The sequence below is a fragment of the Leptonotus elevatus genome, chromosome 13 (assembly GCF_054856555.1).
Source record: "Leptonotus elevatus isolate MCC_2025b chromosome 13, RoL_Lele_1.0, whole genome shotgun sequence".
NCBI lineage: Eukaryota > Metazoa > Chordata > Actinopteri > Syngnathiformes > Syngnathidae > Leptonotus > Leptonotus elevatus.
In genome coordinates, this window is record NC_141251.1 from 14,213,637 (window position 1) to 14,235,103 (window position 21,467).

General features: G+C 41.2%; 4 protein-coding genes and 1 pseudogene across 4 annotated transcripts; 4 read left to right on the forward strand and 1 right to left on the reverse strand.

Annotated features, from left to right (window-relative positions):
- The first annotated feature begins 268 nt into the window (after positions 1-268).
- mad2l1bp (MAD2L1 binding protein) lies at positions 269-2,258 on the forward strand. Its single transcript, XM_086093251.1, has 3 exons — positions 269-639; positions 1,277-1,533; positions 1,637-2,258. The coding sequence occupies exons 1-3, from the start codon at positions 387-389 to the stop codon at positions 2,162-2,164; spliced, it is 1,038 nt and encodes a 345-aa protein (XP_085949377.1). The 5' UTR covers positions 269-386; the 3' UTR covers positions 2,165-2,258.
- Positions 2,259-2,290: 32 nt separating this feature from the next.
- ephx5 (epoxide hydrolase 5) lies at positions 2,291-9,482 on the reverse strand. Its single transcript, XM_086093250.1, has 9 exons — positions 9,214-9,482; positions 8,914-9,133; positions 8,660-8,840; positions 4,334-4,543; positions 4,130-4,259; positions 3,581-3,792; positions 3,299-3,407; positions 3,097-3,222; positions 2,291-3,017 (listed from the first exon to the last, which is right to left on the reverse strand). The coding sequence occupies exons 1-9, from the start codon at positions 9,234-9,236 to the stop codon at positions 2,819-2,821; spliced, it is 1,410 nt and encodes a 469-aa protein (XP_085949376.1). The 5' UTR covers positions 9,237-9,482; the 3' UTR covers positions 2,291-2,818.
- A 58-nt stretch (positions 9,483-9,540) lies between these two features.
- Positions 9,541-11,444, forward strand: cst3 (cystatin C (amyloid angiopathy and cerebral hemorrhage)). The gene is made up of 3 exons (XM_086093252.1): positions 9,541-9,829; positions 9,977-10,078; positions 11,084-11,444. The coding sequence occupies exons 1-3, from the start codon at positions 9,623-9,625 to the stop codon at positions 11,192-11,194; spliced, it is 420 nt and encodes a 139-aa protein (XP_085949378.1). The 5' UTR covers positions 9,541-9,622; the 3' UTR covers positions 11,195-11,444.
- A 2,222-nt stretch (positions 11,445-13,666) lies between these two features.
- On the forward strand, positions 13,667-15,884 carry LOC147163923 (glycine-N-acyltransferase-like protein 3; annotated as a pseudogene).
- A 697-nt stretch (positions 15,885-16,581) lies between these two features.
- Positions 16,582-19,815, forward strand: LOC147163924 (glycine N-acyltransferase-like protein 3). The gene is made up of 6 exons (XM_086092742.1): positions 16,582-16,625; positions 17,971-18,100; positions 18,196-18,303; positions 18,382-18,502; positions 18,610-18,742; positions 18,953-19,815. Exons 2-6 carry the CDS (start codon positions 18,026-18,028, stop codon positions 19,350-19,352), a joined length of 837 nt encoding a protein of 278 aa, XP_085948868.1. The 5' UTR covers positions 16,582-16,625; positions 17,971-18,025; the 3' UTR covers positions 19,353-19,815.
- Positions 19,816-21,467: the final 1,652 nt, after the last annotated feature.

Sequence of the window (21,467 nt, forward strand, 5' to 3'; positions counted from 1 at the left end):
CTTTGAACATGTAAGCATGTATAGTTCTGTTTTAAAATGTGTATATGTACAAAAAAATAAAAGTAGGCTGTTTCCAAAGGCTATTTTTGAAGATACATTTTATTGTTATTTTATTATATTTATTGTTCTTATTACAATATGTATATAAAAGTGGGATGGGAGTGTTTTTGTTTTGTTTTTACAGGAAAATGCGGAGTCTTGGAACTCATCCTGGTCCGCCTGCATTTGAACGCAGCCAAGGGCCACGTCTCCCATGATGCCTTGCGGTAGGCAGTCTGTCACTCGGCGGCAACATTTAAATCTACAGCACAGGGTTCGAGTTTTAAAAAACGAGAGGAAAAAAAACTATTAAAAACGCCATCGCAAGCGACGAGGACAACGGAATAATGAAGAACCCGTCCCCGTCTACAAAACAATTTGATGAAGTGGAAGTGACTGTAGCGCCAAGAGTACAGAATGTTCCGGACGATTCATATTCACACGGATTTCCGCAAGAAATTGTCGGCCAGGCTGATCGTAAAACGGTAGTGGGCGAAAAAGAGTTAAAACGTTCTGAACACGAGTTAAGAGCAAGCCAGGATCGTGTTAACAGCGCCGAAAATAATGAAAACATCACCGTGTCTTCAAGCAACTTTCTTGGTAAGTGCTAATTTTGCGGAACACCGGTACTTCTACTTCCTCATCATACTGTATTTATTTTTATTTTTTCGTCGATCTACACCGCAGCGTTTGACATTGTGTTAAGTTGTTGTGTCATTTTAACTATATTATAATGTTGACTCGTTTCATGTTAAATGAATTAATCCTGTACATTGACGAACAGAGGTGGTGCAAGTATTTAAAATCTACTTAAAGTACAGATATATTGGGGTTGAGGGTTGACAGCATAAGCACTGACTCAACTCCTGCACTTGAGTACAACTAAAAATGTAGACTCTGAAAGAGCACAAATGTGAAAAATAATATCATATGTAATCTTAAAATAAATTACACTTCACTGTTAACTTACATTGTGATACTACTGAGAAGGGGGGGATCACAGTTGCATACATTTGCTGAGCAAAACCTTTTCCCATATTGTTTTCTAATGTGAACTAAATAACAAAAATGCTAAATTATCCAATTATAACATCTACTTAAGTACAATAAATGCTGAATTTGTACTTTGGTACTCCCAACCATTGTTCACTGATAACACTGTCTTGGTTCAGGACATTTTATTCACCATCTAACAATCTTTGTCCATTGTTCATCTATTTACTGCTTGTGTTGACAGAAAACAAGCAAGAGCGAGACTGCAGCGTGACAGCCGGTAAACAACAGTTGAACACAGCAGCTGAGAGTGACGCAGAGATGGTGAGAAGGGCCAAGGAGGACGGAATTGTCAGCGTGTTCTTCCCGGGAACCGTGACTCAGGAAGGCTGCTGCCGCTTTGTCAGCGAAATCCTCAAGTGCATTTTGTATCAGAGGCAACAACTCCCCATGACCTATGACCAACTAGTGTACTCCCAGAAGAAATGGCAAGACTCAAAAGTGAATGTCCAATCCAATCGCATAGAATCTCATCATAGATGCGCAGTATATTTTTGTTCTAGTTTATCTTCATACACTTCTTCTGTTTGTTTCTTCTTCTTAGGATAAAGATGGTGTTTGTGGAAGGCAAGTCAATTTAGCAGATGCAAACCGCCGTAAGTGTCAAAAGACACTCCAGGACCTGGAGGAGGTTCTGCATCAGCTGGAGGTGCTGTTCTCCCTTAGTAAGGTACCACGAGTTCTGCTGCTCATGGGTGGCTCACTCATCCTCCCCAAAGAGATATACGAGGTCAACCTGGATGCCCTGCGATTGGGAAGTGGCGATCAATGCCTACGGGTATCGTCATGTTTAACACAACTCTTCCGCACACTTTTTGTAGCTGACCTTTTGTCTGATAGTAGAACAGCCCATTTAATGCCCACCACCGTCTTGGCACTGGCCCACAGGGACTGTGGGGTCGGTTGGTTCCACCCTAAACTCAAATTTAAAGTACCAACTTCTGTCAAAAAACAAATGATTGCCCTCTGTACGGATCTGGTCAGTTTCGGGAGCGAAAGCACAGAAATAGTGGACTGTAGGGAATATGTGTGGTTCCAAGCACCTACGACCATCAAAGGCTTTCGTAACTGACTGCAAATGTGCTACTTTTTAAAATCATGGTTCATATGAGCTTTGAATGTGTATTTTAAAGTTTTACTATATTTTTTATGAAATATTGCAACATTTATTGTTATTAAAATAGATTCACACAAAGGGTATGCTTCATTTTTATTTATTTATTTTTTAATAATGTGGCAAAATACTACTAGGCTTTACACCAGGGTCCGAGAACATCCAGCCCATGGGCCAAAATTGACCCGCCGCAAATTACTGTATATCTGGCCCTCTAGATGACGTTGATGACAAAAAGCTAATAATTAGGTGGTCTTGTTTCACCTCAAAATAATAAGCCATTCATCTTAAAATGTCATTTTGTTCGACGATGACTCGTTGAAGCGTTAAACTTCCGGGTTCGTGTTACGCGGCCAATCAGGTGCTTGGATTTACAATACCGAAATTCCCAAGTGCAGGTGAATGGGATGTGTGTCACTTGAAATGTACTTATAGAGTCAAGGAAATCAGATTTTGTGCACTTGAATTTACAGTGTTAAATCTAGTCAAGTCTTTATTGTTTTTACAATTGTGTGGCAATTCAGAATTATATAATGGATTGAAATTTATTGAGCATCATTTATGAGGTGTGAAATATTTGAGCATTGGGAGTGCAGACTAAATGCGCATTCTTCAAAGTTCCACCTTTCTAACAAACTGGAATATATCACTGGCAAGCAGCTGAGGCTCCTCAAAGGCAGCAAAGTGACCACCTTGAGGCATCATTGTGTATGAGACAATGTTATTAAATCTAAGATGGGCCCACGATTCCGGGCAGTGCATCACTTCTCCGGGGAAGGCAGCCAATCCAGTCGGCACAAATATTCTTGTCCTATAACAAAAGATTACATTCATCATTTGACTCCAAAATCACGGGGCCTCAAGTATAGTTATGAATCCAATTAACATACTTTGAATCAATCCTGTTGTCAATATTAGTCTTAAGGTTCTCTTTGTAGAAGCGCATGGACGAGACAATGGCGCCTGTGGTCCAGTAGATCATGATATTTGTTAGGAGATCATCCAGGCTAAATTTCCTGTGCAAAACAACAGCTATGAGTAATCCCATAAACATTGCTGATTGATGGAAAAAGCTCAAATGTACTCTCAGACCTTTCCAGCCCACCGTCCTCCAGGCGTATGTTCTCAATGTTAGTCGCGGTGGAGAACTTCTCCAGAATGTAAGCAGCCAAGCCTACAGGAGAGTCATTCACTCCGCAGCCTGTTAAATCAATGGCAGCCATGTTTACCTTGCCTCTCTCCCATGCCTTTGAAGACTAAAATACTGTATGGTGAAAACTCCCAGATCCCCAGACACTGAAATCGATCAATAGCAATACCGTCGATCCGCGTACCGCAATTGTACTGCATGTTCATGCGTGTTTGTGTTCCTACCTACGGTGTCTGGTTTGGTAGCCTGAATGTGCAAGTAGCCTGATTCCCTCAAGACGTTCCACACCTGCTTTTCAAAGAATGGGAACAAGCGGCGGACATCTTCCCGAGTCAAGCCCACCAAGAAGGGCAGATAAGGGCCAATCAGGAGAGACAGCATCACTTTAAACCCTTTCTTCGATATAAACATATTTAAGTGGAGACCTTTCACACACCTGTATGACAGATTGAAAACAAATAAAAATAAGATTGTTTAGGATAAAACAATAGCCAAGATGCACATCATATTGAAACTCTGATGGGTTTTTTTGTATATGCTCAACTTGTGTGCAGAGTAGCAACATTTCTACACACTTATTAGTGAATGAGACCCAACGTCATTAAAATGACTCAACTCGCCGGCTGTGCTTTGCCCTATTGAGGCATTTGCAGCATCAGTATCTTTTGCACAATGCAAGCGTTGATCCGCACTGAGGCACCATATTGTTACCATGAGAGAGTGTGGAGACAATTCCAGTTTTCAATTCCTGCTTATTTTGCAGACTGTCTTACTGAGGTTTCATCTGTGCCATATTCATGGTGATGAGAGAGCCCCAGTCTCCTCCCTGCAAATAGAACTGCAAGAACCCTAAACGCTCCATCAGCTTCAGGAAAATTCTGGCAGCGGCAAGAGAGTCGAAACCTACATGGAAGGATAGAGAGTAAAAACTTAACTACCCACATGTTGTGAATCATCTTTCTACTAGAGAGAAATACCTTGTTTATGAGGCGCCTCAGAGAAACCATATCCAGGTATAGACGGGCATATGACCTCAAAGGCGAGATCATTGTGGCTCTCTGTGAGAAGTGGCAGGATCTTGTAGAATTCAAAGAAGGAGCCTGGCCAGCCATGAACAATCATAAGCGGGACGACCTTTTGATTATTTTTGGGAGTTGGCCGCACATGGATAAAGTGCACATCTATTCCTGTTGAAGAGGAGGAACGTTTGAGAAGTAGCACCGGGGAAATGATATGCACGTTGTTTAGTGCCACACTGAAAATCAGATCAGAAATAATTATGAAAACAATTAGTTGTATTGACATTTTGTTGGGAATTTTGACATTACCATATTTGACAACTTGTTTCTTTTAAGTTTACAACTTTTATCATAATTTGACTAGTGATCGACTAGTTTAATCAGCCAGGATGATTAAATGGCATCGACAATTCTTTTTTTAAACCGTTTTTTTTTTCCGTCTTCAATTCCGCTTATCCGGGGTCGGGTCGCGGGGGCAGCAGCTTTAGCAGGGAAGCCCAGACTTCCCTCTCCCCAGCCACTTCAGCCAGCTCCTCCGATGGGATCCCAAGGCGTTCCCAAGCCAGCCGTGAGACGTAGTCTCTCCAGCGTGTCCTGGGTCGTCCCCGGGGCCTCCTGCCGGTAGGACATGCCCGGAACACCTCCCCAGGGAGGCGCCCAGGAGGCATCCGAACCAGATGCCCCAGCCACCTCAACTAGTTCCTCTCAACGTGGAGGAGTAGCGGCTCGACGCTGAGTCCCTCCCGAATGACCGAGCTTCTCACCCTATCTCTAAGGGAGAGCCCGGCTACCCTGCGGAGGAAACTCATTTCGGCCGCTTGTATCCGGGATCTCGTTCTTTCGGTCATGACCCACAGCTCGTGACCATAGGTGAGGACAGGAACGTAGATCGACCGGTAAATCGAGAGCTTTGCCTTTCGGCTCAGCTCCTTCTTCACCACAACGGACCGATACAGCGTCCGCATCACTGCAGACGCTGCACCGATCCGTCTGTCGATCTCCCGCTCTAACCTACCCTCACTCGTGAACAAGACCCCAAGATACTTGAACTCCTCCACTTGGGGCAGGACCTCATCCCCGACCCGCAGAGAGCACTCCACCCTTTTCCGACTGAGGACCATGGTCTCGGATTTGGAGGTGCTGATCCTCATCCCAACCGCTTCACACTCGGCTGCAAACCGCTCCAGTGAGAGCTGGAGATCACGGCTTGAAGAAGCCAGCAGCACCACATCATCTGCAAAAAGCAGAGATGCAATGTTGAGGCCACCAAACCGGACCCCCTCGACACTCCGGCTGCGCCTAGAAATTCTGTCCATAAAAATTACGAACAGAATCGGTGACAAAGGGCAACCTTGACAGAGTCCGACCCTCACAGGAAACGAATTCGACTTACTGCCGGCAATGCGGACCAAACTCTGACATCGGTCGTACAGGGACCGAATAGCCCGTATCAGGGGGCCCGGTACCCCATACTCCCGAAGCACCCCCCACAGGACTCCCCGAGGGACACGGTCAAACGCCTTCTCCAAGTCCACAAAACACATGTGGACTGGTTGGGCGAACTCCCACGCACCCTCAAGGATCCTGCCGAGGGTGTAGAGCTGGTCCACTGTTCCACGGCCGGGACGAAAACCACACTGCTCCTCCTGAATCCGAGATTCAACTTCCCGACGGATCCTCCTCTGCAGCACCCCCGAATAGACCTTACCTGGGAGGCTGAGGAGTGTGATCCCTCTAAAGTTGGAACACACCCTCCGGTCCCCCTTCTTAAAAAGAGGAACCACCACCCCGGTCTGCCAATCCAGAGGCACTGTCCCTGATGTCCACGCGATGTTGTAGAGACGTGTCAACCACGACAGCCCCACTACATCCAGAGCCTTTAGGAACTCCGGGCGAACCTCATCCACCCCCGAGGCCCTGCCACCGAGAAGCTTTCCAACCACTTCAGTGACTTCGACCCCAGAGATAGGGGGGCCCACCTCAGAGTCCCCAGACCCTGCTTCCTCAAAGGAAGGCGTGTTGGTGGAATTGAGGAGGTCTTCGAAGTATTCTCCCCACCGATTCACGATGTCCCAAGTCGAGGTCAACAGCACCCCATCTCCACTATACACAGTGTTAATGGCGCACTGCTTTCCCCTCCTGAGACGCCGGATGGTGGACCAGAATTTCCTCGAAGCCGTCCGGAAGTCGTTCTCCATGGCCTCACCGAACTCCTCCCATGTCCGAGTTTTTGCCTCAGCGACCACCGAAGCCGCATTCCGCTTGGCCAGCCGGTACCTGTCAGCAGCCTCCGGAGTCCCACAGGCCAAAAAGGCCCAATAGGACTCCTTCTTCAGCTTGACGGCATCCCTTACCGCTGGTGTCCACCAGCGGGTTCGAGGATTGCCGCCCCGACAGGCACCAACCACCTTACGGCCACAGCTCCGATCGGCCGCTTCAACAATGGAAGCACGGAACATGGTCCATTCGGACTCAACGTCCCCCGCCTCCCCCGGGACAACGGAGAAGCTCTGCCGGAGGTGGGCGTTGAAACTCTTTCTGACGGGATTCTGCCAGACGTTCCCAGCAGACCCTCACAATACGTTTGGGCCTGCCTGGTCGGACCAGCATCTTACCCCGCCATCGGAGCCAACACACCACCAGGTGGTGATCAGTTGATAGCTCCGCCCCTCTCTTAACCCGAGTGTCCAACACATACGGCCGCAAATCCGATGACACGACTACAAAGTCGATCATCGAACTGCGGCCTAGGGTGTCCTGGTGCCAAGTGCACATGTGGACACCCTTGTGCTTGAACATGGTGTTCGTTATGGTCAGTCCGTGACGAGCACAGAAGTCCAACAACAAAACACCGCTCGGGTTTCGATCGGGGGGGCCGTTCCTCCCAATCACGCCCCTCCAGGTCTCACTGTCATTACCCACGTGAGCGTTGAAGTCCCCCAGCAGAACGAGGGAGTCCCCGGGGGGAGCGCTCTACAGCACACCCTCCAAGGACTCCAGAAAGGGTGGGTACTCTGAGCTGTTGTTCGGTGCATAAGCACAAACAACAGTCAGGACCCGTCCCCCCACCCGTAGGCGGAGGGAGGCTACCCTCTCGTTCACCGGGGTAAACCCCAACGCACAGGCGCCCAGCCGGGGGGCAATGAGTATGCCCACACCTGCTCTGCGCCTCTCACCGTGGGCAACTCCAGAGTGGAAGAGGGTCCAGCCCCTCTCGAGAGGATTGGTACCAGAACCCAAGCCGTGTGTGGAGGTGAGTCCGACTATATCTAGTCGGAACTTCTCAGCCTCGCACATCAGCTCGGGCTCCTTCCCTGTCAGAGAGGTGACATTCCATGTCCCCAGAACTAGCTTCAGTAGCCGAGGGTCGGACCGCCAAGGCCCCCGCCTTTGGCTGCCACCCAGCTCACTGCGCACCCGACCCCTTTGGCCCCTTCCACCGGTGGTGAGCCCATGGGAGGGGGGACCCACGTTGCCTTTTCGGGCTGTGCCCGGCCGGGCCCCATGGGTGTAGGCCCGGCCACCAGACGCTCGCCTTCGAGCCCCACCTCCAGGCCTAGCTCCAGAGGGGGGCCCCGGTGACCCGCGTCCGGACAAGGGAAACGAAAATCCAAAGTTTGTATGCATCATTGGGGTCCTTCGAGCCATGCTTTGTCTGGTCCCTCATTTAAACCAATGGCCAATAAAAAAAAAATCAATATTTTGAGATGTTAAGTTTCCGCTGGCAGCTCACACTGGTGACATGCTGGCCGGTAGATGTGTTGAGGATACGCTTTTGTTTTTTAACTTAAAATAATGATTTAATAATCATTTGTGATAAGTAAACTATTAAAACTTCAACTATATTGAAATGTTGTCAAACTTGATTTACTGTACAAAACTGTAGGGAACTATTTATTTATTAATATTTTTATTTAACTTAGTAAGATTGCTGCTTAGCCAACACGCTCCCTCCACTTTTTGTTACAGTTTTTAAAGATGTCTATTCGCTGAGATTGAAAACAAAACAAAGACGTTCACGTTGCAAATCACAAACGTGCTAAAATGCATTCAAATGAAGTGTTGGAAGTTTTTATGACTTAAAATGTTGTTGTCAATATTTTCACTTTTACCACAAACGAATATCCACTTTAAATATCTGTTATCGGCCTCCTTGACTAAAAATACTAAGCATCGGCACTGAAAAAACAAATCGGTGTATCACTAAATGTCAGTTTATTTTTAATGTAAGGCCCTAAACTCTAATACTCTTCTCTATTATGTACCGGTACATCAAATGAATACCTTCAATTTTAGTTTTGAAGTGTGGATACATGTTCAGCACTGCCACTTGTTTTTTCCAGTCAAACTCGTGTCTCCAATAGGAAACCACTTGTTTAAGATACGCTGAATTGAATCCATACTCGAAGGCAGCATCTTCCAAAGGGTCAGTGTAGCGAGTTTTGTCGAGGCGCTCTTGAAGATCCTGAGGAATTTGTACATGATTACACATATTTTTGCAGTCTGTTAAATTTTACATTTTAAAAATGATACATTACCTTGATTTCATCATCTGATGTTTGCACCTCAAAAGAATAGATCTTGTCATCTTCTGATTGTGTTTTTTCGCCTGCTCCCCACCACCCTTCGCCTAGAGGAATAGTTTGAACTTTGTTGTGACATCTTTTGTGTTGGATGTACAGCAAGGCAACGCCTGCTGCAACCGCTGTTCCGATCACAATCTGCTTGTGGAAAGCATCCAAACTCAGGAAGGAGTCTCTGTGCCAAGTGAAAACACATTTTAGTTTGTTCCTCAATGAATCAAATGAAGTAGCTGGTCGCTGTAGAAGTTCACTTACTTCAAAGAATGTACCCTTTCCATTTTGGTCGTAAAGTGAACGCCCACCTCTGGAATTCACTCAAGTACACTGAATGAAAAGGTAAAAATCACAGAACTTTCACAGTTGTTGTAAATGAACACCAAATATTGATGCTGACCGAATGCAAGCCGTTTAAAATGGACCGAATACGAACGTTGGACGTAAACACCTAAACGGGGTTACTCCGGGTCAAAAATGCTAACAGCAACCATTCCAAAGAGCAATGACTTTGTTTTTTAAAAGTGATTTTGATTGGGCCAAAAATGAGCCAATCTCAGCGCGTGGCTCATACGTGACGCAGTTGTTTATATAAACGTGAGAAGCAGTGGCGAGACTGGTGTCTATCTAACTGTGTAGTTGACTTGAGTCCGATTAAATAAAGAGCGCTATGATTGTGAGGGTAGCGGCAGCGTTTCTATTTCTTGGGGTAGTTGGCGTCGTAGGCTTCGGCCAGCTTGTCGGAGGATTCAGCAATGCGGACCCCAACGAGCAAGGCGTGCAGGAAGCCCTGAACTTCGCCGTTACTCAACATAATTTGGCTTCGAACGACATGTTCCTCAGAGTAAATACAGGAGTGGTCAACGTTCAAAAACAGGTTAGTGACGTTCAGATTATAACAACAAATCGGTACATATCAGTTCAATTGTAGTGTTTGTGCAATGTAAACGACAGTGGGAGGGGAACAAATAACACAGTATGGTTGTTGTTTTTTTGTCTTTTTTCTTTCTTTCTTTCTTTTTAGGTAGTCGCTGGCATCAATTACGTAATCACTGTTAACATGGCGAAGACTAACTGCAGGAAGCACCCTCCAGATGTAGAGTGCGACACCACAGTCGTGGATCAGGTAGGATTTGTCATCATTAGTTTGGATCTGCACAGTCTGCACAGTTTTTCTGGAGTTGGTCAGGATCACGGTTACCAAAGATTTTGTAGTTGTAGGGGTCTGGTTGCAAGTAACGGACCATATACATTAGTAATTTCGAATTAAAAGTAAGCAGCTGCAAAAATGCCTGCTGATATAACTTTGTCACGAGTATGGTAATTATGTTATTTATTTATGATTTAATTATTTTTGAAAGGAAGTTGCATTTTGTTACTTTCTAAAGCGGTGTACACGCATACTGATTACAGGACCAAGTTTGCGATCAAAGGCCTCTGTAATGTCTCTTAAAGATCATGCTGAGATCTTCTAATAACCCTGTAGTCTGCCGGGAAAATGGTCAGGGCCTCTCGGCGAAAATAAATGAGCCAAGTCACTGACCACAGTCAAAATGACAAGACAGTTTAGCTTCTTTAGTTGTTCTTCTTCTACAGTGCAAGTTTATGTGTATTTTATAAAGACATTATAGAAAATTATACAATTTGTAATTGGTCAGTGACGTAATAATGGCGCAACACAACAAATTGATCATGCAAATTTGTTGCCAATACTTTTAAATACATATTCTCAATTAGTTGTTGCAGTCCTTGTATATTCCATCAGTCTGGATACCCTGCTGCCCCTAACAGGTCATTTTTGGTACTACATCAGACTTGAGGTTTGAGAGGGATTACTCATGTTGGTGGAGATGTGTTTGTTGTTTGTCATCTTGAATGGTATGCAATACACAACTGTAAGAGTGAGTGGCACATACTTGACGATCCCCTCATGTGTGGCCTCCCACACGTAAAAAAACAAAAGGTTAAGGCCTCCACCATATTAAAAAAAAAAAGTTACCGTAAATGTGCTTACCCTGCTTAAAAAATTTAAACAATATCATGGCATGTATGGTACATAGTTTTAACCTTTTTGTGAATTATGTCACATATACAGTACATGTTTAATATGGATTTCAAACTGTTTCCTCAGCCTTACCAGTGCAAATTCACTGTGTGGAGCCGCCCATGGATGGGAAGCTTAAAGATGACGTCCCGAGTGTGCAATTTGCCAAATGAACCACGTGGGGAAACATCAGTGTAGCTTTCAAACACCTCTTCAGTATGGAAAATTTCTGTATCCTTAGTCAACATTTTATAATGCTGTAGCAGTATTGTTTCAGAATAGACATTTCACAATCATATTGGCTTGTATTAATTTCTTTGAATTTAAAAATAAATCATTTTAGTGAAACAAGCTAACTACACATGTAATACATGTGCACTATTTTGCTTATTAGCCTTTTACTAACAAAGTGTTGTGTTTTGAAATTAAAGTACTTTTAACAAATGTATCCTTGTGTGAGTCACTCATGTTATGTGGGGCTATATTCTCCCGTTCTCATGTAAGCTTTTTGACTAATGACATGCCCATCGTGTAAACTTGGGAATCCATGATAATTTGACACACTAAAGAAAACCTGCAAAGTGTACTACTGAAATTTGGGAATGAGGTAAATCGGGTCAGGCCTGTATGGAGTTTGCATATTCTCTTCTGTGCCTGTGTGGGTTTTCACAGGTTCTCTGGTTTCTGCCCACATTCCAAAAACGCACATTAGGTTCTTTCAAGACTCTAAATTGGCCACGGGTAAATTTGAGTGTGAGGCAGGGGGAATCAGACTCTGACTGCACGAAAATACCGCCCATCATCTGATAATACCGTATTGTGGCCCTCATTTTCCTCTTGTAATAGTGTATTATCAAGAGAAAAATGAGGGCTACCAGACCTAAAAAACAAAGAGCTGACAGCAAACCTCAAAGAAAACAAACGTGGGCTTCCAGGACCCGCAGGCAATGCCACAGCGCATCGGGGCAGTGATTTGGGCAAATGAATTCCCAACCAACTATACTGAAGATTGACATATCGTTTTGAAAATATAATCCATCCGTCATTTTTTCCCCATGCAAAACACTGAGAAGTATACATGGTCATTTCTTCACAGTATTTTATTTTAATCCTGCTTTTGTGGGTTTCATGAGCTGTAAACCCAAATTATGTAAAAACAATAAATAAATACTTGACATCATTGTGGGCCCTGATTCTATAATCTATGAAATTTAGATTTTTTGAATGGAATTGTGGAAATAAATGAACTTCCATGACATTCAATTTTTTTGTAGATAGCGCTTTCACATTAAATAACCATAATAATCATCATAAATAACCAAACAAAATCTTCTCCGATCAATGCATAGTGAACATGAAATGACGAAAAAAGGTGGGTAAAACAATTTATTTTTTGACACTTTGTCAATTAACATAGCTAATTGTGGCGCATATGTCATCATCACACTTGTGGGGGTCGCACCCCCCCCCCCCCCCCACCTCCAAATTTCTCAACGGAAGGTTTCATCATTTCAACACACACAACACTGGTATAGTTGTAATCTAACACCAATCTGTTAACATAACACTGCAGCTCAGCTTACCTTTTGATAGTTTTGTGTCGTCTGATGTACGGACTTTGGTTAACGCTTGACAATGGCAGACCTTGAACCATCCTGCCAAGTAATGGTTCAAGTAACTATACTCACAATGTGGCTCAAGTCAGACATTTTCACGATGTGTAGATGTTTAGTTTCACACTTGACGCATTTTCACGATGTGTAGATGTTTAGTTTCACACTTGACGCCTAGGGAGGCAATCAAGAGACCAGACTCTACTTGTCCACAATATATTTCCCACATCTCCGTTAAATCTTCTTTAGAACGCGGGGTTATTTTGATTCGAAAATGTTGAGTTTTCTTTCTCCTTTATTGCTGTTGAATGATTTCATGAATGAATTTCATAAGGTGTCATCTATGTATATCAGGTAGATTATCCATACACAATACAATCTGTGCTAGAAAATTGACGCACGAGGCGGCAGGTTGGGCTAAGGCTGTAACCTGTTATTCAACATGGTTTGAATCCCCCTCCTCCACCTTCCAGACATTGTAAAATGTTTCATGACATGCACAGAAGCTGCCTTTCTGCGATAAAAATCATCATCTAAGGTAGGCCAAGTTTCTTGGACATTGAATATGGAACCATTTTGACATTTTCATAACTTTAAGAAGCCATTTCAAGATAATGCCATTGGTTGTTATTGCACTTTAGTTGGGGGGGGGGGGGTATAAATCTTTTACCCCATTATTCACGTTTTAGAACAAAATGATAATAATAATTTGCACCTTGTTTTTAAAAGTAGATTTTAATGGCGTAATTTGAAGTCAACCTCACATGCCATAGTGCTTTGACGTTCATCCGGTCTTCTTTTCTCAGACAATTATGCAATTGTTTTTTGTTTTTCCGGTCAAGAGTTTAGTGGTGACATACAAGCTCAAGGAAACAACATTTGATAATTGATTTGGTGAAGGTAAGAGATTTTTCTCTTTATACTTAAAAAAAAAAATGTCTCACAGGCCAGTAAACACTAACCTTATTTGTTGTAAAGATTTTAAATACATTTTACCTTATTACATTCATATAAGAAAATAACTGGTGTATGTGGAAGGAATTTTAGATCTTTGAGTTTATCTCATAAAAAAATGGGAGTAAAAACAAAAGTGTTGCGTTTATATTTTTGCTAAGTATTTATTCAATGGATCTTTTCTGCCCAGAAATGAAGATCCTTCAAAAGGATGAGCTAATGACAGCCGAGGGTGTTCTGCTGGAGCACTTGCCCAAGAGTTTTCAGGTTGGCCTGCAGGCATTTTTGACATTTTCATTTTGGTTTTCTTGGAGCAACACATTTTATTTGTCAACCAATGTGACTGTTTGACTGTCCTTGCAGGTGTATGGATTTGTATATGCTTATAACAGAAATGAACCAAGTCCTATACAGGTTGTTGTTGATACATGGCCTGATTTTAAAGTGATCATTTGTCGACCAACATAAAAAAAAACATGAATTTATTATTTTAACACCCTTTTGACCATTTTTTGTGTGTATCTTACTATTTTCTTGAAATTTACTGTTCACATGAATTTAAAAGTATTTTCTTACATTTATGAAATACCTGACTTATTGCACTTTAAGGCAATTCAGAATCTTTTTCAATTTATATTTACAATTATTCAATTAGAATTATGAAAATATTTCCATCTCATCCTTGCCGATGTCAATGTTTGTGTAACACATAAGTGATAATAATATAACATGTGTTACTTTCGTTAATAAACGGAATCATTTAACCAGTTACTGCCCTCTTGTGGAGTTTTTATCATGTCCTTGATGTTTAAGAAGAATTGATGTTCTGTAATCAAGCAATATTGGATTGACTCTTCACTCTTGTGAATCAAAATTGAATCGATTCAGGAAATTAGAGTCGATATCCAGCCCTAATAGCAAAGAGAGAAGGCTGTAAACCTATACGGTAGCTTGCTGAACAGATGGCGCATGTTGGTATTCAATGGTTCTTTCAGATGCAGTTAGTTTCAGAGCAGCGTCCAAATGATCACCCACATAGATCAAAATGCATATTAAACGTTAAGGACTTTTATAGTAATGCACAAACGAGCACTTGTCCCTGTGTTTCACATGCCGGCGCTCCCTTTAACTCATTCACTGCCATTGACGGCTATAGACGTCAAAAATTCATTTGAACTATTTCTATTAGTTTAACATTTTCCCCCACTTTTGTTAACAAGAGTATGAAAACCTAGATTTTTTTTGTACATTTAGAACAGATATAAAATGTGTGATTAATCGTGAGTTAACTAGTTAAGTCATGCGATTAATTACGATTAAAAATGTTAATCGCCTGACGCTCCTAATTTGTAATAATCTTTTCCTTATAAAAAAAAGAAAAGAAAAGATTATTACAAATTAAAATTAAAATATTTAAAAATTAAAATAAAAGATTATTAAAAATTAGGGGCATCAGGCAATTAACATTTTTAATCGTAATTAATCGCATGACTTCACTAGTTAACTCACGATTAATCACAAATTGTATATCTGTTCTAAATGTGCCAAAAAAATCTAGGTTTTCATACTGTTGTTAAGAACAATGGAAACATATGTTAAACTAATAAGAAATAGTCCAAATTAATTTTGACGTCTATAGCTGCAGTTAAAGACATTCTGCAGCAGCCTGTCACAAATAAAAACCTTGTGTGTGATTTTATTGCAGGCTGCGACGTTTCACACGGCTGTGTTCTCCGAGAGGTTTCGTTGAACAGAGAAGTCAGCTACAAATCCGTGGCACACACCCGTATTCTGCATCTGCCAGATCATAGCCATCTGGTCACACCAGCAATCAACAGGTGGGCACAAGTAATGATATAGATCCAGACTGATTATTTATAAGATTCAGTCATACTTTTATTATTCCACTCTGTTTGTACAGTGATCTGGACTCAAGGATTTCGTCTCTGCAACTCTCCCATACCCACTTGGTGAATCAAACTTGGAAGTTTGGAGGAACTGAACAAGCATACAAATACATAGCATTCCTCATCAGCAACTTCCCGACGTACTGCATAACTGATGATGAAGGTCGGCCTGTGTCATGGCTTCTTGTGTATGAGTACTTGGCGATGGGCGTGTTGTATACTTTGCCTGAGCACAGAAAGAAAGGTTATGCTAAAGCTCTGATCCGCAACATGGTCCAGAGATTCTTAGCTCAGGGCTACCCAGTGTTCTGCTACATAGAGGAGGACAACATGGTTTCCTACAAGCTTTTTAAAAGTCTCGGCTTTATTGAAGAGCCCTCATACAGAGAGCTGTGGTTTGAGTTTAACTTTTGAAATCATCCCAATTCTGAAAAGCAGCTGACGTGTCACTTGCTAAGTGAGGGAGGGGTGGTACCATTCTGATGCTGCACAGGCTCAAACTAACTTTTTGTGTTGTGTATTAATAATCATTTTATTGTTCTTTAACATTTTCTCAAATATATTTTATTCAGTGGTGGGTGTGGGGTAATGAATTACAAATACTTTGTAAGTAGATTTTCAGGTATCTGTACTGTACTTGGCAATTTGTCTGATTGTCTAAGACTATGTCCTTTCTACTTTGTGGAAAAAAGCGTCATCATGTAACATGTTTTCTTGTTCTTTTCAGTATGAATAGTATGTAAGTGAGGGGACACTTGTTTACTTTTGTACTTGGGGACATTGGAGGGTCTGTTCTTTTTAACTTTTACTTCAGTACTTCTTCAGTGCAAGTAGCCCAATAGCTGAGTTGGGTGAAACACAGGCTCTGTACTTAAATGATTTTACAAAATAAAAATAAAGATAGCCTAAATGCCTAAATAGTGTCAATTCTACGTTGAGGAACTTTGTCTTTAAACTGTTTGGCTATTTCTGACGCACTTATTCTATTCTTTTATACCCAAGCATTGCACCCACCTGTTTCCAAATTGTTCACCTGTTTGATAATTCACTTTTATTTTGGAAGTGTTACTTTATTGTGTTGCTTCTGACCACTTACCGCACATCACTTCCTGTGTCTTCTTCATCGACCTTCTTTTGGGAAGCGAGTTATGGACGGTAAAATCTGAGCATAACTGTGATTATTCGTACTAGGATTTGGAACGTTGCACGACAGTGATGCTGATAGAACTGTAAACGACCCAGACTTCATATAATTAAGTTGTAAAATGCGGTTATTTGAGAGTGTCTTCCTATTAGTTTTATCCCGCGTTTCTGGTATATTTAATGTGTTCAGACGTTCTCTGATAACCGTTTATAAAATGCTACGGCAAAATCAATTGGACAAACTAGATTGTCGTTTGCCACGTTGCCATTTTCCCATTAAGGTTGACACGTTACTCGTTTTCTTTCTACATATAAGATATATATGTTATATAAAAGCCAAATAAAATTACCAAACAACAACAACTGTGTAAACAGAGAATATTATATAAATGTTGCTGTAATTATGTTTTCACATCTTTTTGATTTGAGACAGATAGATAATGTCAAACGTACAAAAAAAAAACTCAATTGAGTTTGGTTTCTTATGCATGAATTTGGATCTATGAATATAGAATTTTGCTAAAATGATAATAACGTGTATTAAATAAAACTGCACGTGGGCAGTCTTATATTAAAAAAAATACCTAAAAATAAGTTTCTAAAGTAAGGAGACATGGGGATGAATATGATCTATAATAAAATTCTGTCAATTTGCACCACAACTGTTTTGTGTAATAGACAAGCCCAGAATAAATGGATATATCGTTATGTTTCTCTTAGCTCACCACAAAAACTGCAATAGAAATCTAAATCTGTTAAATGTCAACATATACATAGTGGTTGGCTAAAGTATATGTATATTTTTTATAAGAAATTAATTTAATTTTGTTGGTACGCCACATACTTACAAGAGCACTAAGTGTGCATGTCATGTGCGGGGTTATGCCAATTACATATTAAAAAAAAAATCTTTAGGTGTTAAAAATCAGTAAGTGTGGTGTGCACCTGACTTTATTTTCTGACAGGATTTTTTTGTCACCTATTTTGTTTTAAGCTCTCACATGAGCATACTTACTTAAACATGCATGTTTGTGATGTCCACGGGAGTTGGGTAATAATTTGGATATACTATACACGAGTAGACTCATCCAGCTCAATAGAGGAATAACACCACCAAATGTTTGTCTTGTCATGTCTCTTGTTTTAGTAAAGGTCATATTGTATTTAACACTTTTTAGATGGCACAGAAAGGAAATGAGCTTTCTCTTGTATATATCACTTTTCCACCTACAAGCTACTTTAACTTTCCTCATTCACTTTTAAAGGACACTTCAACATGGTCACCCCCCCCCCCCCCCCACACACACACCCCAACAACCGGTAATTATTGATCAAATGTCGACCTTTGAACTCAAAGGGTGAAGATAAGCGAAGCTTGCTGAACACACTACATAGGAATCAAGCAACCAAAAATGAAGGTCCTTCAAAAAGATGAGCAGATGACTGCTGAGATTCTTCTGCAGAAACACTTACCCAAGAGTTTTCAGGTAGACCTGCAAATATTTGAACCTTGTCATGAAACATTTCAAGTAACTCATTGCTTTCTTTGTAAATCAGTGCTGCTCTTTTACTGTCTTTGTAGGTCTATGGATACTTATATGCTTGTAACAGAAACAAACAAAGTTGCGTGCAGTTCATTGTTGATGCGTGGCCCGATTTTAAGGTCATAATTTGTCGCCCTGACCGTGAAGTGAGTTTGTAACCCAAATTAAAAAAATAATAATAATTTTCCTTGGTCCACCTTAATATTTTTGTTTGTATTCCACAGAACAAACAAGCCTCGGACTGGACCAAAAAAGTAATGTTCTACTGCCTGGATGAGAAGATTTTGAGGGAAATGTTGTTAGAAGAGGATACAATCGACTGGAGCACTTATTTTATAATTGGAGGTAATTCACAGGTGGTGGAGTAAATATATGAATCTGAAGGTAGATTTGAATGAACTTTGTAGTATTTAGCTATGGAATGAATATTATTATATCCATTTTCATTGCAGGCTATGACAGTTCTCATACCGCCATGCTCCAAGAGGTTTCAACACAGAGACAAGTCAGCCACAAACATCTGGCTCATGCACATCTTCTCTATTTGCCACATAGTAGCCATCTGGTCACGCCAGCAATCAACAGGTTAGCAGTTTTTAATAATAAGATTAGAAATTATGTAAATCTCATAATTTATCATAGCTGCAATTTTAGGCAAACAAACATGACTAATTAATCACCAGGCTTTAAAATAGATGAGATCAAAGCTGTGAAATTAACCAAATTAAACTACAATTTTATGTATTCACTTTTTAATGCTTTTCTTTCTTTCTTTCTTTCTTTCTTTTTCAACAGTGATATGAAATCAAGGATTTTATCCCTTGATCTTTCTCATGCTCACCTGGTGAATCAGACCTGGAAGTTTGGAGGGGGTGAAATTGGGTACAAGAAAATTGTGAGACAGATCAGCAACTTCCCTTCATACTGCATCACTGACGGCCAGGGTCAGCCTGTATCATGGCTGCTTTTACACGAATACATGGCAATAGGCATGTTGTATACTCTGCCTGAGCACAGACACAAAGGTTACGCCACAGTCCTGGTCTACACCATGGCCCAGAGGCTCCTTGCTGAGGGTTACCCAGTGTTCTGCTATGTAGAGGAAAACAACATTGTCCCTTATAAACTGTTTAAAAGCCTGGGATTTATTGAGGATCCCTCTTACAGAGAGATATGGGTTGTGTTCAACACCTGATTTTGAGAAGCAGCTGACATACAGAATGATCAGTCAGATAAAACTTGTATCATAGCTAAGTAAGTCACTTGCCTTGCATATATTAAGCCTGTGGCTTTTATGCGATTTATTTCCTATAGACTGCTTTGTGAAGTGCACGTTGATTTGAAATCGATGACATTCCAATGACTTTCCATTACTTGATAGCTTAAATTGCAATTGTCTCACTTCTACTGTTAAGCTTCGTACAGCAAATCAAAGTGATTACTTCTTTTTATATATATATGTACACACACTTTGCACTTTGTTACTTCCTGTCCCTGATGAGCGAATCTCTCAAAGTCCCAATGTTGCACACTTTAGCCAGTACGTGAGTTCTGCGACGTAACTGTCTATATTCTCACTGGAGTCCTTGTTTCTTGTAAAGAAACGATATTGTGCGGCGATCATTAAACTTGTCAATAATATCTTCCATGCATCCTTATCCGTGTCGGCCATCAGCGTGTCTAAACGTTCTCTGACACTCTCGCCAAAAGATACTGTTGCTAAACAGTTTCACCTTCTTTTTGTCATCCGCTTCATCCAAAGCCAAATCCACACAGAGAGAAAACTCATCCCTCCATGTCTTCGAAACGTTACTGGAGTCCAAACACAACTGTTGTGGAGGCCTTAATCCATCCATTGCGCCCCGCAAGGCAGGCTCACACTTGCGGCTAAGCTAGTGGTGGTCCTCGCCGAGGAAAACTTGTACGTACCTACACTTCAGAAAGAGACCTCAACCACTGCCACCATGTTAAAGTTTGTTCTCTTTGCACACTTTTACCCCAACTGGGCTGCATACTTTTCCGTGCGTTAACACGTAACCAAAGAATATTGTTACAGAGAATATTGAAAGAGGTGCGAATCTTGTTTTTTCAAACAAGCAGAACATAAGGGCTGTTTTTTAGCACTTAAAACAGAGGGTCTGATTTATTAAACTTTGGAACTCAATTTGAAAAGTGGTCTCTAACTATTTGGAAATAAAAGAAAAAGAAAGAACTTATAAAGATTCGAGCACATGAAAATGATCAAAATAAAGTGTCCTCTTTCAGGATCATAGTAAAGATAAGATCTGTTGTGAAGACATGCATATACGATTGTTCCATTTGTGACACAATACAGGGCAATGCAGTGTGGTGGTTACATCCACAGCAACTTCTGCATTGTTCGAGCACCATCTTGTGTTAACTAAGTGGTACAGCACCATACATGACACTACAATATTTTCAAAGCAACAGATCCCAATTATCGGTGGACATATTGTGTACGATCACATGGTTCCTTGTTACTTCTAATGTGTGTGAGTTTGCAAAAAAAAAGTATGGTTTATATACAACTACTTGTACATAAAAGAAATGGATGTTGAGACAGAACTTTTTTTGCATATTATTGAAATTGTGTTATTTTTTAAAATAAATGAACATTGAAAAATTTCTACACACTGATTAAGGATGGAAGAGCAGTGACGCTTGCTGAACCACACTATACTGGAATCAAGCCACCAAAAATGAAGGTCCTCCAAAAAGATGAGCGGATGACCGCTGAGACTGTTCTGCTGAAATACTTACCCAAGAGTTTTCAGGTAGACCTGCAAACATTTGAACTTTGTCATTAAACCTTTTAATTTTCATTGAATTAAGTCATTGTTTTATTTATTTTTAACCAATGCTGCTCCTTCACTATCTTTGTAGGTCTATGATATCCACACAGCGTGGATGAGAAGATTTTGAGGAAAACGTTATTATAAGAGGATACAATCGACTGGAGCACTTATTTTATTATTGTAATAGAATACAACATTTTTGAAAAGGATAACATTGACGACCTCTTTGAAACTGGCACCTCAAATTTCAATCAAAGCAAGACAAGCCAGCTTCGAACATCGGTCTTGTGTACATCTTCTCTATTTGCCATCTGGTCATACCAGCATTCGACAGGTTAGCAGCACACACAAAGGTTACGCCATCAATGCTGCAACGTGTAACTATACAAACATGACTAATCACCAATCACCAGGCCTTAAAAATGTGTACAGAAAATGAAATCATTGCTATTAAATTACACAAAATAAACTACAATTTGAAAATAATAATTTGT

What these genes read in the sequence shown, in the direction of transcription:
- mad2l1bp (XM_086093251.1), top strand. Translation starts at nt 387, where the DNA reads ATGAAGAACCCGTCCCCGTCTACAAAACAATTTGATGAAGTGGAAGTG. An exon ending in GTCTTCAAGCAACTTTCTTG is followed by an intron (nt 640 to 1,276) that starts GTAAGTGCTAAT and finishes TTGTGTTGACAG; the next exon opens with AAAACAAGCAAGAGCGAGAC. An exon ending in AGAAATGGCAAGACTCAAAA is followed by an intron (nt 1,534 to 1,636) that starts GTGAATGTCCAA and finishes TCTTCTTCTTAG; the next exon opens with GATAAAGATGGTGTTTGTGG.
- LOC147163924 (XM_086092742.1), top strand. Translation starts at nt 18,026, where the DNA reads ATGAAGGTCCTTCAAAAAGATGAGCAGATGACTGCTGAGATTCTTCTG. An exon ending in ACTTACCCAAGAGTTTTCAG is followed by an intron (nt 18,101 to 18,195) that starts GTAGACCTGCAA and finishes CTGTCTTTGTAG; the next exon opens with GTCTATGGATACTTATATGC. An exon ending in CACTTATTTTATAATTGGAG is followed by an intron (nt 18,503 to 18,609) that starts GTAATTCACAGG and finishes TTTTCATTGCAG; the next exon opens with GCTATGACAGTTCTCATACC.
- cst3 (XM_086093252.1), top strand. Translation starts at nt 9,623, where the DNA reads ATGATTGTGAGGGTAGCGGCAGCGTTTCTATTTCTTGGGGTAGTTGGC. An exon ending in TGGTCAACGTTCAAAAACAG is followed by an intron (nt 9,830 to 9,976) that starts GTTAGTGACGTT and finishes CTTTCTTTTTAG; the next exon opens with GTAGTCGCTGGCATCAATTA. An exon ending in ACACCACAGTCGTGGATCAG is followed by an intron (nt 10,079 to 11,083) that starts GTAGGATTTGTC and finishes CTGTTTCCTCAG; the next exon opens with CCTTACCAGTGCAAATTCAC.
- ephx5 (XM_086093250.1), bottom strand. Translation starts at nt 9,236, where the DNA reads ATGGAAAGGGTACATTCTTTGAA. An exon ending in GAAAGGGTACATTCTTTGAA is followed by an intron (nt 9,134 to 9,213) that starts GTAAGTGAACTT and finishes CACTTGGCACAG; the next exon opens with AGACTCCTTCCTGAGTTTGG. An exon ending in CATCAGATGATGAAATCAAG is followed by an intron (nt 8,841 to 8,913) that starts GTAATGTATCAT and finishes CAAATTCCTCAG; the next exon opens with GATCTTCAAGAGCGCCTCGA.